We start from the raw sequence: 16207 nt of genomic DNA on the forward strand, positions 1-16207 counted from the left end.
CTCTTAGACAATGTAGTCCTATTCACCAGGGAATGAGAAAGACAGAAATTTACTCTATGCCTATAGAGAAAGTTTCTAAAGTTCTTAAAACACTGTATAATACTACAGCTATTGAGGAAAATGCTTGAAATGAATTATGATATTATGATAAGATGTAGATTTTCCACCAGGCAATGAAAAATGACTGAGCACCAGAAAAAACTAGTGTTAACAGCCCCGTGATACATAGAAATTTAAAAGAAGAAAAGCTTGTTATATATTCATATATGAAAGGAGCCCCCTTTCAACCAAATATTGCCTGCTGATGTGAAGAGCATTTTAGAATACGCCGTTCAGCACATACAAAAGTGTACACATCTTGGAGCCGAACTGCTCTATGAACTGCAGCCTTACCTTCAGCAGAGAGATCCCCGACTGATAAGATGGAGGGAGAAACAAAATGGCCGCCGTTCGCTCCACTGGCCCTGTAGCGATCGTCGACAGCGCGCCCGACACCTCCGAACAAGCGGAGCCCAGTGGAACGGCGAAGAAACAACAGCCGGCGAAAAAGGCCCCGAAAAAACTGGAGGCAGCACCGGACCCGAAGAAACCTTGAAGGGAGAGCAAAATTTACACGTTCCGGCTGCGTGAACTGCGCGACGCTGACCGACAGCAGCTGTTTGAACTTTTAAGCCATATCGGAAAAAACAGGTGGCCGCGCTTACGCGGTTCGCACATTTCTTTTTTTTTTTTTTTCTTCATTTGTTTAAACTGCCGCCGCCAAAACGCAAGAAAATGGAGGAAATTAAATCTGATGAGAAAAATCGCTGTTTAAAGTCACAGATACTGAATTATTTTCTTCTGTTTGTTTTTTTTTTGTTTTTTTTTTTATAACCCCTCAATCATAATAAAACACTGGAGCTGCCTGCTCGTTAGAAGTCTGGGGAAAGAAAGGCTGCTTCTTTGAATTTCCTTTTATTTGATTTAATTCTTTTAAAGCAGCTACCTGTTAAAAGTGGCTGCCTCTCCCAAAGACGGTACACCTTTCCAGAGAAAGGGACGGCCCTTCCCTGCTAAGCCAGGGAGATGGGGAGGAAGGGGGGTGGACTCGAGACACCCGAGTTTAACACCCCCGAGGCTGTCAAAGAAAGAAGAGAAAGGAAACCCTGTCAAGCCTCTAAATAAGATTCCAGGCACAGAAGAATTATCACAAATATCTGTAATATCTAAAGAGAAAAGGAGAGAGACTAATGGGCTCACTTCCTACCTGCTGGGAGACTGAGAAAATACTGGGGCTAAGGTCACATGGCCAGGGCTCCTATTGGCTCTCTAGAGTCAGAGTTTTTTCTCAGTCTCCACCTGCTGGTAGGCGAGCACAACCCATCAGTCCAATCCTGGTCCGGTCCGGAGGGACGCTAAGGAAAGTAAGCCTGCTACGTCCATGCATCATGCTCACCCTTGCTGTTTAGAATCTAAGGGGCCCCTTTACCAAACAGCAGTAAATGGCCTTAGCGCCCTTACATGGGACATTCCAGCTCACTATGGCCATTTTTACCACTGGGGTAAAATAGACGATTTTCCTATTTTTCATATTCATGGCCATGTGCTAATTTTCCCGTTAGCGAATGGTATATAGTACGTGAACCCCTACCGTCAACTGTTTTGTAGGTGGTAAGGACTCATGGGCTAAACCTTTTGCACCACTTCTTCGCAGTTTTGGTAGGTTGGAGTTTCTGGGAGGCCCCGGAACCTTAGATTGCTCCGGCGGCCCCTGTTCTCTAAATCTTCTAGCTTTTCCAGCTGTTGTTGTTGAGCGGAGCGCAATTCTGATATTTGTTCATCAACTTGCCCCAGGGCCTCTCCATGATTCTCCAGTTGCGCTTCCGTATCTTCAAGTCGCGAACCCAGCTCACGGATTTCGGCCCTGAGATCCGATCCCAGCGTTACCACTTCAGACCGCAACGATTGCAGATTAGCGCTAATTTCCTGAAGCCAGTCTTTCAGCTCTGTGGGGAGCGCCATCTCAGCCTCCGTTCCCTCTTTCCGTTCCAAGGCTGTCTTTTGTGGGCTATGCCCTGCTATTTCTGAGGGCGCCATCGATTTTCCGGGCTACGCCATTTTGTTTTTTCGCGAGTCCGCTCGGGGCGTGTACGCGAAGCTCGCCAAATTCGCCTTTGCAGGCTGCTGGATCATCGATCGGAGGCTCTGTTATGCCTTGAGAAGTTGGCGCCTGATTTCACTAATGTTTGTTTGTCGCCGGTCTGGTTGAAATACCGCTAATTTCGAGGGGTAAGCGGGAGCTCTGCTCTCAGGCGTGCATTCGGTATGGTGACGTCACTTCCTCCCTCATGGGCTAAACCTGCACTAATTGGTTAGCATGCAACAATGCCCACACCCTATACGATTAGAACTGCACGCCCATTCTCTGCCCCCCAGACGCACCCCCAGCAATAAAAAAATAAATTTTATTTTTTGCACTTGAGTAATGTGCGAACATCCCCAAATTAACGCAGGGCACCTCAGCATGTCCCACAGTAAGCCATTCCCCCCCCCCCCCCCCCCCCACATGTCCACATCAAAAGACACTTAAAACATGTAAGATTAAAGCCATGCTGTGTTTAAAGTGAACATATCATTAACAGTAACCAAGCACAATGTGAGACAATTGGTCAAGGAAAGGTTGCAAATCCGTTAAGCATGATGTGCCAACTGCAAATATATAGGGTAGTAACATATGGACTGGCCCCAAAGCATAGGCTGCAACATATGGTGCTCTCCATTAGGACTAGTCAACCTTGGTAAACCACAAAGATATTCCACCAGACCCAGGGAAGAAGAGAAGAAAGCAGCCCCTACTGACCAATGATCAGCACAGAGGATACACTTGGGTGAAGGTGCTCTTCTGGACCCCTGACTAGAAGGCTCTCTTGAACCAACTATGCATATTGCCTGAGGAAGGATAGGAGAGTGAAAGCGAAGGGATTACATAGAGAAAAAGAAAAATACAGTGGCACTAAAATTACATTTACCTTTGGAACTGAATCCAAGTAAATGTTGAAAAACTTCATGAAATGGAAACTGAGACAACAGAGCAATCAAGTCATCCTCAGTAAGAAGAATCCAGCTGGTCTCAGGATCTTCATCCTACAAGATGCAAATCTGTTAGTTCATATAAAATTAACTGATGGACAAGGTTTACAAAAGCAATAATTGTAATTTGCAAGTCTTTCCCTAAATATCATTTTAATTAAAAAGAATGAATCCAATGTCCTACTGCTTTAATTAAAAAAGTAAGTCGCACTGTCTTGCAAATTGTTCAAGACCATTTGCTGTTTTATTGCCATTACTATAATTTTAATCCATTTTCCATCTTACTAATTGTTCCAAAGTAAAAGCCCTTACAAAGACCAAGGTTGTAATCAATCAATCAAACGTTTTCACAAACAGAGCTTGCTATATTCAGCTCTGATATATGGTAACTAAAAGGCAGCATAACAAATGTATCGAAATAAAGACCTAATATTTTATTGTGTATACATATTTAGAGAACTCCAACATACCGCTGTGGCTATAGTACTAAATAATATAAAGGACATTATTTACAAAGCTGCAATAGCTATGAACTCAGTAATTAACATGCACTAATAGAACAGTGCCTTAGCAGTTCATACACAGTAATTTTCATATTAACTGCTAACGCAGAATAGAGTGGAGAATGAGCTGGGGGTGCATCTTATAATTAACACAGAGGTACTTATCACTTGCTGTTAACATGGCAGATACCAGTGCAGTTAATGCCACTTGAACAGGTATAACTACACACCTCACATTACCTGCAATATACTGTAGTTAACACACAGTCGTTACATTTTCTCTGTATTAACTGAACGGGAAATTAACGGTAATCGTCAAAATTAATGTGTGGTAAACAGCAAACCTTGGCACACAATAAACAGGCCCCAAAGAAAGCTGAACCAGGCTTTGAAGAAAAAGAAGTCTGGTGCGCAGTGGCGTTCCTGGCCTGGATGGCACCCGGGGCAGAGCGCCGATGCGCCCCCCCCCCCCCCCACGCTAAATGACACCTTCCCCACCCCCTCCGGCGAAATGACACCCACCCCAGGGTGCACCCCCCCCCCAACACCCCCCCCCCCAGCGGTGTGCACCCGTGGCGGGCCGCCCCCACCGCCCCCCCTTGGTACGCCACTGCTGGTGCGTATTTGGATATAGTTAGGCTCCAGGGAAATGTGCTGATCTGGTGACTTAAGACAGAATCATATATAGGATCAAGATGAAATTTATTTTCACTGACCTTCAGACTGCTCTAGAGATACGCAGCTTCTTCAGGCTTTTGTCTAGATTACTAGACAGTAAGGGATTTTATACAACTGAAAGAAATATGGGTATGATAGGCCTCCAGTCTTCTTCCAAGATAACCATGTAATTTATGAAGTCAAACCATACCTCTTCCCCTCCCTCGTCTACCAACGTCCAGTTCCCAGACTCTTTCTCTGAGGAGGAACGTTTCCTTTCATTGGGCTTCATATGGCACATGAAGTCAGCTCGATTTCTGAGGAAAGAACAAATCATCTTATATATTCAAGAAATATCTTTCACAGTCTAATGCTACATTCATCACAAAGAGACATGCAATATAACAGTAAGAACAAAAACAGTCAAAGATAGGTGGGAAGTTTCACTCAAAAACTTTTAAATAGATAGTAAAAAAAAATAAAAATTTAAATCACACTTTCTTACTCCTTGGTCCTTACTCCACCTCTACTTCAGAATAATTTATTTTAGGCTTCTAGTCACTACAGAAATTGGATTCCTTGTATCCTAGAAAGTAATCCCCAAGATTGCAAGCATTGCGAACAGAATATTTACATATACTACTCTATAGGTTCCAGCTCCTATGTAAATAGTTCAGTCATAAATTATGTTTTAATATACAAAACAATTATAAAATTTCCTCAGTCATTTCTCACAATTTCCACTTGAGAGCTGAAGCAATATCACAAACCCATCACTAAAGGGATTTGGATTTAACTCGATTAATTCAAGGCCAACTTGCATTCAGGTGCAGTGGGGGCCCCTTTTACCAAGCTGCGGCAAAAGGGGGCCAATGCTGGAGTCGGTATGTATTTTATATGCGCACCAAGGCCCCCTTTTACCACAGCTGGTAAAAGGAAAGTTTCGCTTTCCTACAGGAAATGGCCAGGCAGCAAGTAAAGCACTTGCCAGGCAGCGATTTCAGGGGAGAGCCCTTACCGCCACCCATTGTTCAAAGAGCTGCTTCTAAAATGCTGAGTGGTCTTCATCATAAAGCATAAGGAGATACACTTAATGATCAATATTTATTCTTAAGAACAAAGGTAGGAGAGGGGAGTAGATACACTTAAATACTTCCCGTAGTATACAGTAAATGCACAGGCGGTGGCTTCTTTCAATTTAAAAGAAGCTATGAAATGAAGGATGAAAAAAGCTAAAGTTCCTTATATAGAAAGCTCTATTTCTAGTAGCCAGTACATTGGAATGCAAAATAAGTGAACTACAAGTGCTAGTCTCGTATCACCATAAATCCAAAATTTCCAAATGCACTCTATATTTCTGGCAAAGGTAGTTTGGTTTCCCCCATCAGCTCAGTCCACAGTATTTTCCAGCTTCTTTCAGAATGCTAATGACCTAAAGCTTACTTTCTAGAAAGGACCCAACATTGCCAATTTACACCTACATTTGTGCTCCTTGCCTTGAACAAACTAGGTACAGTGGTATCCAGAAGTTCTCTCTACAATTTCACTAGTGGACCTTATAGTCCATTGCTACCACATAGCTGGCCTTGCCCTTCACAACAAAAGTGAAGGTGCATTAGGTAAGGCCATGACTTCATCAGTCGTTCACACTGCATTCAGTTACAATACAGGAAATCTGTATAGCTGCAACCTGGTTGTCGGATGAAACACCTTCACATCACACTATGATCTGGACAAGATATCTTGAAGAGACAATGCTTTTGGTCAAGTAATTCTCTACAAGGACTTTCAGTTCATAATTACTTCTCCCTTCTTCTCTAGGTCATCCCAAATGACCCTCAGTTTGGGATTCCCCTTTGGTGTGGCCAATTTCATCCTACTTAGCAATAGAGAAAGTGAGGCTGCTTACCAGAAATATGGGGTTCTCCACAGACAGCAGGATAAATCAAATACACAAACCCTCCCACCATTCAAGCTTGTCAACAGCCTGAGTGGGCTCTCCATAGACAGCAGGATAAATCAAATACACAAACCTACCCACCAGTCTGAGGAGTTTACTCAAGCTTGTCAACAGACTGAGGACCTGTGAGGCAACTGAATACAGAAATTCCTGCCCACGTTCACAAAGACTTTGGACATTCCTGGGCTGTGATAGCATGATCTGTATTGGTGTCATCACATAAATCAGACACACTTGCTCAGCGAATAGTTACACTCTGGAACTCATTGCCAGAGGATGAGGTTACAGTGGTTAGCATATCTGGGTTTAAAAAAAAAGGTTTCGACGAGTTCCTGGAGGGAAGTCCATAGTCTGCTATCGAGATAGGACATGGGGGAAACCATTGCTTGCCCTGGGATCGGTAGCATGGAATCTTACTACTATTTGGGATTCTTCCAGGTACTTGTGTTCTCTATTGTCTACTGTTGGAAGCAGAATACTGAGATAGATGGACCATTGGTCAGTATGGCTATTCTTATGTTTTATGTCTATAGAAAAACCCATTATAAATAAGCAACTTCAATAAACAGGTGTTCATAACAAATATTTTCCATCTACAGAGCACGTTTTGAAGCCACTGACCATGTCTGCCACGGCAAGCAACTTGTCAATGTGACTGAACAGTATTTCAATTTATTTTTTATTTTTAATAAGCAGGAGAAGACCGAAGACTAGAAAGTTACATGGAAATGCGTATCACTGGAATCTCATGGGATTGGAAGAAATTGCCCAGGAATTCTCACAAGAGTGTAGTCAAAATATATGGTGACACCAGAATGAGGTACTGAATGCACTGAGAGAAGCAACTAGAGCACCACAATGAGGCTTGTAACCAGTGCATATTTTCTAGCGAAAAAGGTGCCGGTACTCAAATGGCAGGCCACCCTTCAGGGGTGGGAGTGATCACTGAGGGACCCACCCCACAATAGCCAGGCCCCCTGCAACCAGTAACAGAACCTATGATAAGGCAGAATTGTTGTGTAGAGCCTGAGCTCTTTCATTAAAACTTGGAGACCATGGGTCAATTTTAGCAGACAATAGAAAAGGTGTCGGTACTACCCCCTCAAAAAAAGCCCTGCTTGTAACTCTCATTGGCTGAATAGTGAATACTGCCCAAAAAACCATGGGAGGCTGTTAGGGTCAGGAGGAAACAGAGGACTGCAAGACAGTAAGTAATAGGGTCGACCCCTGTGGGTATGGGTGGGGATGGAGGAGATTAATTGCCAGAATGGATGGGAACAGAAGGGACTGTGAGGCTGGCAAGGAATAGCTTAGGAAGTTTGCCGAGTCAAGAGAGTGGGGCTCAGTTAGGAGATCTCTGGAAGGACAGAAGAGGGAGGTCATGAAGAGAGAAGTCCTCCACCCTATGCCTCCGCTACAGAAGTGTAAGCTGCAGAAGCTCCATTAAGGTAGGTCAAGTTTATCTTGGAACCCTGCTGATAAGTGTACTTTGGGCTTTAGGGCTAGGATAGGCCCGACTGTTTGAATACTGAAGCACAGAAATTTAACTCTGGGACTCCAGGCCAGAGATCAGCTGTTTATGTTTTGAGAAACAAACTAGTGCATGCTGTGGATTTGCAGGACCAGGCCACAGGAATAATTCCTGAGAACAAAGACTGGTTTTTTTTTTTTTTGCTGTTTGCTTATTTCTTACTAAGGAGTGGAGGATTAGCCTAGTGATTAGTGCAGCAAACTTTGATCCTGGGGAACTGGGTTCGATTCCCACTGCAGCTCCTTGTGACTCTGGCCAAGTCACTTAACCCTCCATTGCCCCAGGTACAAATAAGTACCTGTATACACTATATAAATCGCTTTGAATGTAGTTGCAAAAACCACAGAAAAGTGGTATATCAAGTCCCATTCCCATTCCCCTTTCCTCACCTGTAAAAAGAACAAGTACCACTTCTCTGTACATGAATAAAGTGCCTTGTTTTACTTTTTACCCTCTGTGTGGCTATAGATTAAGGGCCCAAGTCTGACAGCTAGCCATGCTGTGACATAGGGTTTTGATTAATTATTGAGCCCTCCCTCTGTTTATTTGTTTATGCTTTCTGTGACAGTCTTTTATAAAGTATAAACCATTCTGAATGAATTTCATTCAGTAAGATGGTATACAATACACTAATCATCGTATACATTATACATTTGCCTTTATCTAAGATTTAATGAAAATTACAACCCTAAGACACCAGTCAATCATTGGGATGTTGCAAATACTAATATATTTGAAAATGATTTTATTGGTATTTCAACATGTTGAACATTACAAGCCAAACAACCGTACATTGTCAGTATCCCAACATGCTACTTATAAACGACCTAACCGAATCAGTATCCTATAGTTTAACTTTTTCTCCCCTGCAAACACCCTCCCCCCCTCTCCCCACTACCTCTGCCCTACTTCGTTATCTGATCAATATTTATTGAGAATCCACACATTTCACATTCAACGCACATATGTCATAAGTAGATAGATGCCAAACATCCACCAACACTGATCCCCCTTTGGTAAAAGATCTCCATTGAACTGGTGAGAGCTTATTACTCCCCCCACCCCCACCATACCCACTCACTGAACATTCAATCTATTCAGAATAAGACTTCTACCTCTAGTCGACAATGAGGCCAGATAAGGGTTCCACAATTTCAGCAAACCTTTCCTACGTTTAAAAGAGTTTTTTGCTTCTCTGGCTTCCCAGGACAGCAACTGATGCACCATGTTACGCCAGTGCCAAAACTCCAGTGGGGCATCAGAGGTCCAAGTCTGCAGGATACATTTCCTCGCCAACAGACATAATTTACGCACCAACAATCCCTGTGCCTCTCCAGGACCACATGGGGCACCTGGGCAGTCCAATACTAATTGCAATGGGGACTCTACCACTCTTCTGGACAGAATTACTGATAAATAGTTTGTAATCTGACGCCAAAACTGTCTGATCACCACACATTCCCAAAAAGCATGAAAGAAAGTGTTAACTGCTGTTTTACATTTTGGGCACTCTGGGGACGCCTTACCTCCCGCCCGGTAAAAGCTGATCCTGTGAGAGATACGCTCTGTAGTACACTCGAAATGAACACTCCCTATAAATAGCACTACTGGTGAGCTTGAGTATGTTCTTAATAGATGCCCTAAAGTCCCACGTGTCCAGCCGTCTCCCCACATCTCGTTCCCATTTCTGTTTGATACCCTCTACCTCCTTAGTATCCCCGAACTGCCATAACATTCTATGTATACAAATACTAATATAAAACGAATGAACAATATCAATGTCTCTGGTAACATCCAATGGAAAATGCGCAAACCAGGACTCAAGCCACCAAAAATATAGATACTCAATGTCACAGCTTACACACGTGTCAACTTATACATCTAGTATATTAATAGAGTACCCTCAGATATAGTCCACTATTGATGCAGACAATAATGCTGCTATAAAGTGGTATAGCACTTCTTTCATCGGGTTACTCGATGAAAGAAGTGCTATACCACTTTATAGCAGCATTATTGTCTGCATCAATAGTGGACTATATCTGAGGGTACTCTATTAATATACTAGATGTATAAGTTGACACGTGTGTAAGCTGTGACATTGAGTATCTATATTTTTGGTGGCTTGAGTCCTGGTTTGCGCAAATACTAATATGACATAACTCCAAATAACCAGCAACTGTCAACATTTACTAATCACTTCAGCTTAAAGTTTTCAACTAATAAGAACGGCCTTAGCACATAAAGTCTTTAGTTTCTTGAGAAAAGCCTATTATTGGCTTATTGCCAAACCTATAAAACCCTGACAAATAAAGGGTTGATATTCAAAGCGATTCAACCAACCAAATATGGCTCTTGGCTGGTTAAATTGCTTGTTCAGTGCTAACCAGTCATATTCAATAGCACTTAACAGCACAGTGCTACTGAAAACGTACAGTTAGCCCAACGTGAAACCGGCTATTTTGAGAGCATTCGGGGGCGAAGTCAGCAACTGGCAAGTTAAGTGCGATATTCAGCACTTAACTGGCCAAAGAAACAGCATAAATAGGACCACATAAAAGTCAGTTCTATTTTTATGTGATTTGCCATAGCCAGTTAAGTGTTCAATATCACACTTAACTAGCTATGTTTTTGCTAGCGCCATATACCTGGAAATTTCATGCCGGAGCCTAAACAGGGCCAGTCAATGAATGTCCAGGGATAATGCCGCAGGTGGTCAGTAAAATGCTGATAGCCACCAACTGAATATCGGCCCTAAACAAATAGATGTACCTCACAACTAGTATAAAAGATAGCATTAGAAGGTTCTAAAATGAGAAGCCAGAAAACCATAATAAAATATGAAATAAATGTATAAAATATGTAAATGCACATAAAAGGGATTACAAAATTAATAATTACGGGTCTCTGTTCTCCACTTACTTAACAGGACACATAAGAAGTGCCAAGGCCTGCATGAAATGAAAGATGCCTGCAGAGTTATCCAGCACCTTGATCTGAAATTGAAGGGGAAAAAAATAGATTCAAACAAATTCAACTGCCTGAGCATATGCCATGTTGACCTCATCTATATTTACATTATTTCAAGAGATATTTCAGTCACTCAGCACCTGTTTCATATTTTTTTAATTCAACACTGATGGTTGTTTATTGTGATTTGTGCTTGATTAGATAGAATTTTTTAAAAGCACATGTCTCAGTACAGATACCTTGGACACTCCAATATGGACCTTTTTCTGTCAACAGAAATGACCATTCACTCCTACTCTCCGTTTCCTATCTTTTTAGCTCTTTACCAATCCACAATGGAACACTGCCTCTTATTCTTTGATGTTTTAAAGGAACTATTATAGTGCCTCTTGACGTTTTATGGAACTTTTAGAGCTATGTGTGGGGGTGGTTGGTTTTAATTATGGAGCTGAGTTTGGGGGGTGGAGGGAGGAATGATGCAGTCAGCCAGATCCAGATTGTGAGGTCCTGGAAGCAGCACAGTCTGGATGGACTGTCTTAGATGAGGAGAAAAGGAAAAAAAAAAATAAACCACCCACCCTGTTCCCATGGGGCTCAATGGAGAAGCTTGGAAGGAGGGTAGATATAAGAATTACCCTGGTGAATGTGCATTCTATGAATAAGGAGGAGCAGTTGATTTCAGATACGACTGTGGAAAATAATATTGATGTGTGTTGTGTGACTAATTTTGGATGTGTGATGAAAAAGATGCCTTGTGGTCTAGCATGCAACTAATAACCTGGAGGATTCAAGAGTTAGGGTAAGGTGGTAAGTTGGCTGTTTTAACATGCAGTGCTTTTAGATCGTGAAACTGGATGTCCCACTGTCTATCAATATAAACAGCTTAATACTGCAGTCTATAGTCTACCATAAAGCGAAGATATTTATCTGTAGCAGGTATTCTCCAAGAACAGCAGGCCACTTATTCTCACATGTGAGTAATGTTCAAACACGCTGACTCGTAAAATGGGAGAGTACCTGAAGAAAGAGCTGATTAGCTGGGAGGACATACAAGAAGTAGAAAGGCTGAAAGGAGATATAAATAAGGCTACTGACCTTTATGTGAGGAGATAGTAAATTAAAAAAAAAATTTTTAAACAGGAAAAAGGAAACCAATATGGTTCTCCAAGCAAGTGGATGAGAAAATAAAGGCAAAAGAGTTGGAGGCGTATTTTCAAAGCACTTAGCCTCCCAAAGTTCCATAGAAACCTATGGAACTTAGCCTCCCAAAGTGCTTTGAAAATATGCCTCTTGGTGTTCAAGAAATACAGAAAAACTCAAGAGGAGGAACACAGAGAGGAATACTGGATGAAACTGAAAGAAGCTAAAAGAAACATGTCTAGCTAAAGCGCAAGCAGCTAGAAATGTAAGGAGGGGAGACAAGAATTTTTCAGGTATATTAGCGAAAGGAGGAAGGCTAAAAAAATGGAACTGTGAGACTGATAGATTCTGTGAATCATTATGTTGAGAATGATAAGGGAAAAGCAAAAGTGCTAAACAAATACTTCTGTGCTCACAGAAGAAAATCTGGGAGAAGGACCATGATTGGCTGGCAAAGGTACGTATGAGCATGGAGTGACTATAGCACCATTCTCAGAAGAGGGCATTTATGAACAACTTGAAAATCTGAAAGTGGACAAAGCCATGGAACCGGACGGGATCCATCCCAGGATACTAAGGGAGCTCATAGAGGTTCTGGCGAGTCCTCTTAAAGATTTGTTTAATAAATCCTTGGAGATGGGAGAGGTTCCATATTTTAAACAGGTATCTATTTTGTACCTGAGGCAATAGAGGGTTAAATGACTAGCCCAGAGTCAGAAGGAGCTACAGTGGGAATCAAACCCTGTTCCCTGGTTCTCAGGCCACTGTACTAACCAGGGAGATGAGCTTTTGGAAATATGAAATGACAAGTTGGATTCTCTTATTCAAGAACTAATTCTGAAAAAAAAAACTGGTTATTGTTAGATCCAGTATAGGTTCCCCTGGTTCAAAGAAGAACCAAGAGGACAACTGGAAAAGCTAGTTGTGGTGGAGTGAGTGAATTTGGAGGAAGACCGGGAAAGATTACTAAGTAGGCCTTTTACAAAGGCGTGCTAACATTTTTTAGCATGTGCTAAAAACACTACTATGCCTTTGTAAAAGACCGCCTAAGTGAGATTACCAAGCCAGGTATAGGGAAGAAATTTTAAAGGCTGAACAACTATTCTATAGACCATAACTCTATTCTATTTTAAAAGCTGAACAACTATATTTAACCAGTCTACAGAAGTGTATAATGCAGGGGCGTATCTGCGTGGGGCCACAGGGGCCTGGGCCCCCGCAGATTTCGCCCTGGACCCCCCTACTGCCGCCGTGGGTACCTTTGCTGGCGGGGGACCCCAACCCCCACCAGCCGAGGTCCGCTTCCTCCTGCCGCTGCGAGTTTTTTTTAAGTTCTTCATCGGGATTCGTCCTCCGTCACTCTGTGCTGCTGTTCAAAGAAGCTGCTAGCTGAATGCAGTTTCGGACTGAGTCTGACGTCGCTGCTGCACGTTGTACGTGCAGGACGTCAGACTCATGTACAACGTGCAGCAGCGACGTCAGACTCAGTCCGAAACTGCATTCAGCTAGCAGCTTCTTTGAACAGCAGCACAGAGTGACGGAGGACAAATCCCGATGAAGAACTTAAAAAACCTCGCAGCGGCAGGAGGAAGCGGACCTCGGCTGGTGGGGGTTGGGGTCCCCCACCAGCAAAGGTACCCACGGTGGCGGGGGGGGGGGGGGTCAGGAAATGGCGGCGGGGGGGCTATAATGTGCCCCCTCACTCTGGCTTTGGCCCCCGCTACCGCCGACTTTCAGATACGCCCCTGGTATAATGTGTCATCCGCTTTCATGAATCCATTACAGGGAACATCACATAGGTGTGAGATTGTGAGGAAATGGCAAATTTTTAATGCAAAAATTGTTATAAGCTGGGAAAGATTTTTATCTGCTGAATGTATTAGGGAATTCTAAGATGAAGTAAATAAAGGTGGGATGCTACATCGAAAGTAGGTTTTTGGTGAATTCTGGAGAGCTCACACTTTCTACCACAAGAATAATAGAGTGGAATATGGGCGTGGGTCTCCTCTACAGTGCACTGCACCGACTACTACGTTACTCCAGGGACCTGCTTGCTACTCCAGTAGGACCAGCTATAACATCTGAAGCTGCAATAGAGGCTGATATGTACTGTTTCTTTCACATCTTTGGGGAGTGGGAGGGGGGTCATGTCTTAATCCTTCCAGTGGTCATTTAGGGCACCTTTTTATGACTTAGTCATGATAAAAACAGGTCTAGACCAAAATATTTAAATTGCAGCCCTGGAGGTTTTGATTTTGTTCCATTATGGCAGGAAAACATTCAAGTGTTAGAAATGCCCTAATCCTGCCCCCCAACACACCCCCTTGTGCTTTGGATGCACTGCACAGATAAACATCTGTAAAACAGGTTTCGAAAATAGCAATTTGAATGTTTTGGCAAGCAAAACATCCAAATGCTGTTTTATGCCACTTTTTATACATTTTCTCTTTCGAAAATGAGCCCCATAGTGGACTGTGATATCTTCTGTTCAGCTGATTGAAATATTGGGCAGAGTGGTGCTGTATTATCTTAAATTCTTCAGGCACAGTGGTGCTGTAATATCTTCATTCCTTCAAAAGAGACTTCAAGCAATATTAGTAGGTGACTGGGTGTTACAGGACCACCTTGTTCTGTATGGGATGCCACAGGGAGCGCTTTTGCTGTTTAATCTTTTCTTAACACCTATAGAAGACATATTCAAGTAGTTTGGGTTAAGTACATTATATATACAGATAATATTCAGTTTCGGGTGCCTTTGGGCATGGAATACAGAAATTGTGTATAAGTCTGGAATGAGTGAAAAAGTGGATATTCTCAAATAAACTGCAGCTGACTCTGCTGAAAACGGACACTCTGTGGGCGCGTAAGACATCCTTGAAATCCGAGTGTGAGATGGAGTTGACAGTCCAAGACCAAGTACAGCATCTAAGTGTCTAGTTAGATGGTTATCTGTCATTTCAGTCCCAAATCTCGGGGGCTGGGTTTATTATCTTTGCCAGTTGAGAATAAAAGGGGGGTGGAGGTTTGCTCACTTGTTATACTCTGCAATCAGTTCTCAAACTGGATTTATAGTAATATTTTTTTTTGGGGGGGGGGGGGGAGGGGGAAATTTCCAAAGAAGGGTTTGCATGATCTACAACTAGTTCAAAATGTAACTGTGCAAATTATATGGTGGTTGGGAATCCAGGAGCTTATTTCTCCAGTAATAAGAGACACACCAGTGATGGCTCTTTAGCATGCAGGAGTTTCTCTTTCACTCTGAGCATGTGTAGTCACACGTCTCTGCCCCGGAGCATAGGAAGTAATAAGTAGGACATAGTTAGCAGAGCACTGCTTTGTACAGTACACACATTATACACAGCACATTCTACTCTTTCCCTCTCTTAAACCTCCTCTGAGTCATTCCAGCTTCTGTTAGGGCTTTAAGAGCTTCCTCAGTTTCTCTTTTGGCCATAGTCCTCTCCTGTGTCTCCACTGTCTAACCCATGGAGAGTGGCACACTGCACAACATTTGTAAGCATGCACATGTGCCTTGGCTTGAAAGGACTTGGAAACACTGGTACATATTTCGCATACATATTATTATTATTTATTACATTTGTACTCCCACATTATCCCACCTATTTGCAGGCTCAATGTGGCTTACAGAGTGTAGTTATGACATAGTCATGACAGGATCTTGTACAGAATTATACAAGTGGAGGAGTGGCCTAGTGGTTAGGGTGGTGGACTTTGGTCCTGGGGAACTGAGGAACTGAGTTCGATTCCACTTCAGGCACAGGCAGCTCCTTGTGACTCTGGGCAAGTCACTTAACCCTCCATTGCCCAAGGTACAATAGAAGTACCTGTATATACTATGTAAACCCCACAGAAAGGCAGCATATCAAGTCCCAGTTCCCTTTCCCTATTTCAGATTCTACATGGAATGTTGCTACTATTGGAGATTCTACATGGAATGTTAATGTTGCTATTCCACTAGCAACATTCCATGTAGAAGCTGGCCCTTGCAGATCACCAGTACGTGCAGGACGTCAGACTCACAGAAACAGAAGCCTGCGCAGCTGCAAGGGCAGGCTTCTACATGGACTGTTGCTAGTGGAGGAGTGGCCTAGTGGTTAGGGTGGTGGACTTTGGTCCTGGGGAACTGGGTTCGATTCCCACTGCAGGCACAGGCAGCTCCTTGTGACTCTGGGCAAGTCACTTAACCCTCCATTGCCCCATGTAAGCCGCACTGAGCCTGCCATGAGTGGGAAAGAGCGGGGTACAAATGTAACAAAAAAATAAAATAAATATATGAGGAATTAGAGAAGTAGGTGTTAGATAGGGTGGTGTAGGAATTGCATTTTGATACTTGAATGAGTTGGGTGGTGATTTGTG

General features: G+C 42.9%; 1 protein-coding gene across 1 annotated transcript in view; it reads right to left on the reverse strand.

Moving 5' to 3' along the window:
• Positions 1-2580: 2580 nt before the first annotated feature.
• Positions 2581-16207, reverse strand: part of LOC115461847 (ectopic P granules protein 5 homolog) — a 32143-nt gene continuing 18516 nt past the window's right edge. The window contains exons 6-9 of the mRNA XM_030191904.1: positions 10643-10716; positions 4441-4546; positions 3009-3123; positions 2581-2591 (exon numbers count right to left, since the gene is read on the reverse strand). Coding sequence (XP_030047764.1) covers positions 2581-2591; positions 3009-3123; positions 4441-4546; positions 10643-10716 — 306 coding nt within the window. The remainder of the gene's footprint in view (positions 2592-3008; positions 3124-4440; positions 4547-10642; positions 10717-16207) is intronic.

This window comes from Microcaecilia unicolor, chromosome 2 (assembly GCF_901765095.1).
Source record: "Microcaecilia unicolor chromosome 2, aMicUni1.1, whole genome shotgun sequence".
In the NCBI taxonomy this organism is placed as follows: Eukaryota; Metazoa; Chordata; class Amphibia; order Gymnophiona; family Siphonopidae; genus Microcaecilia; species Microcaecilia unicolor.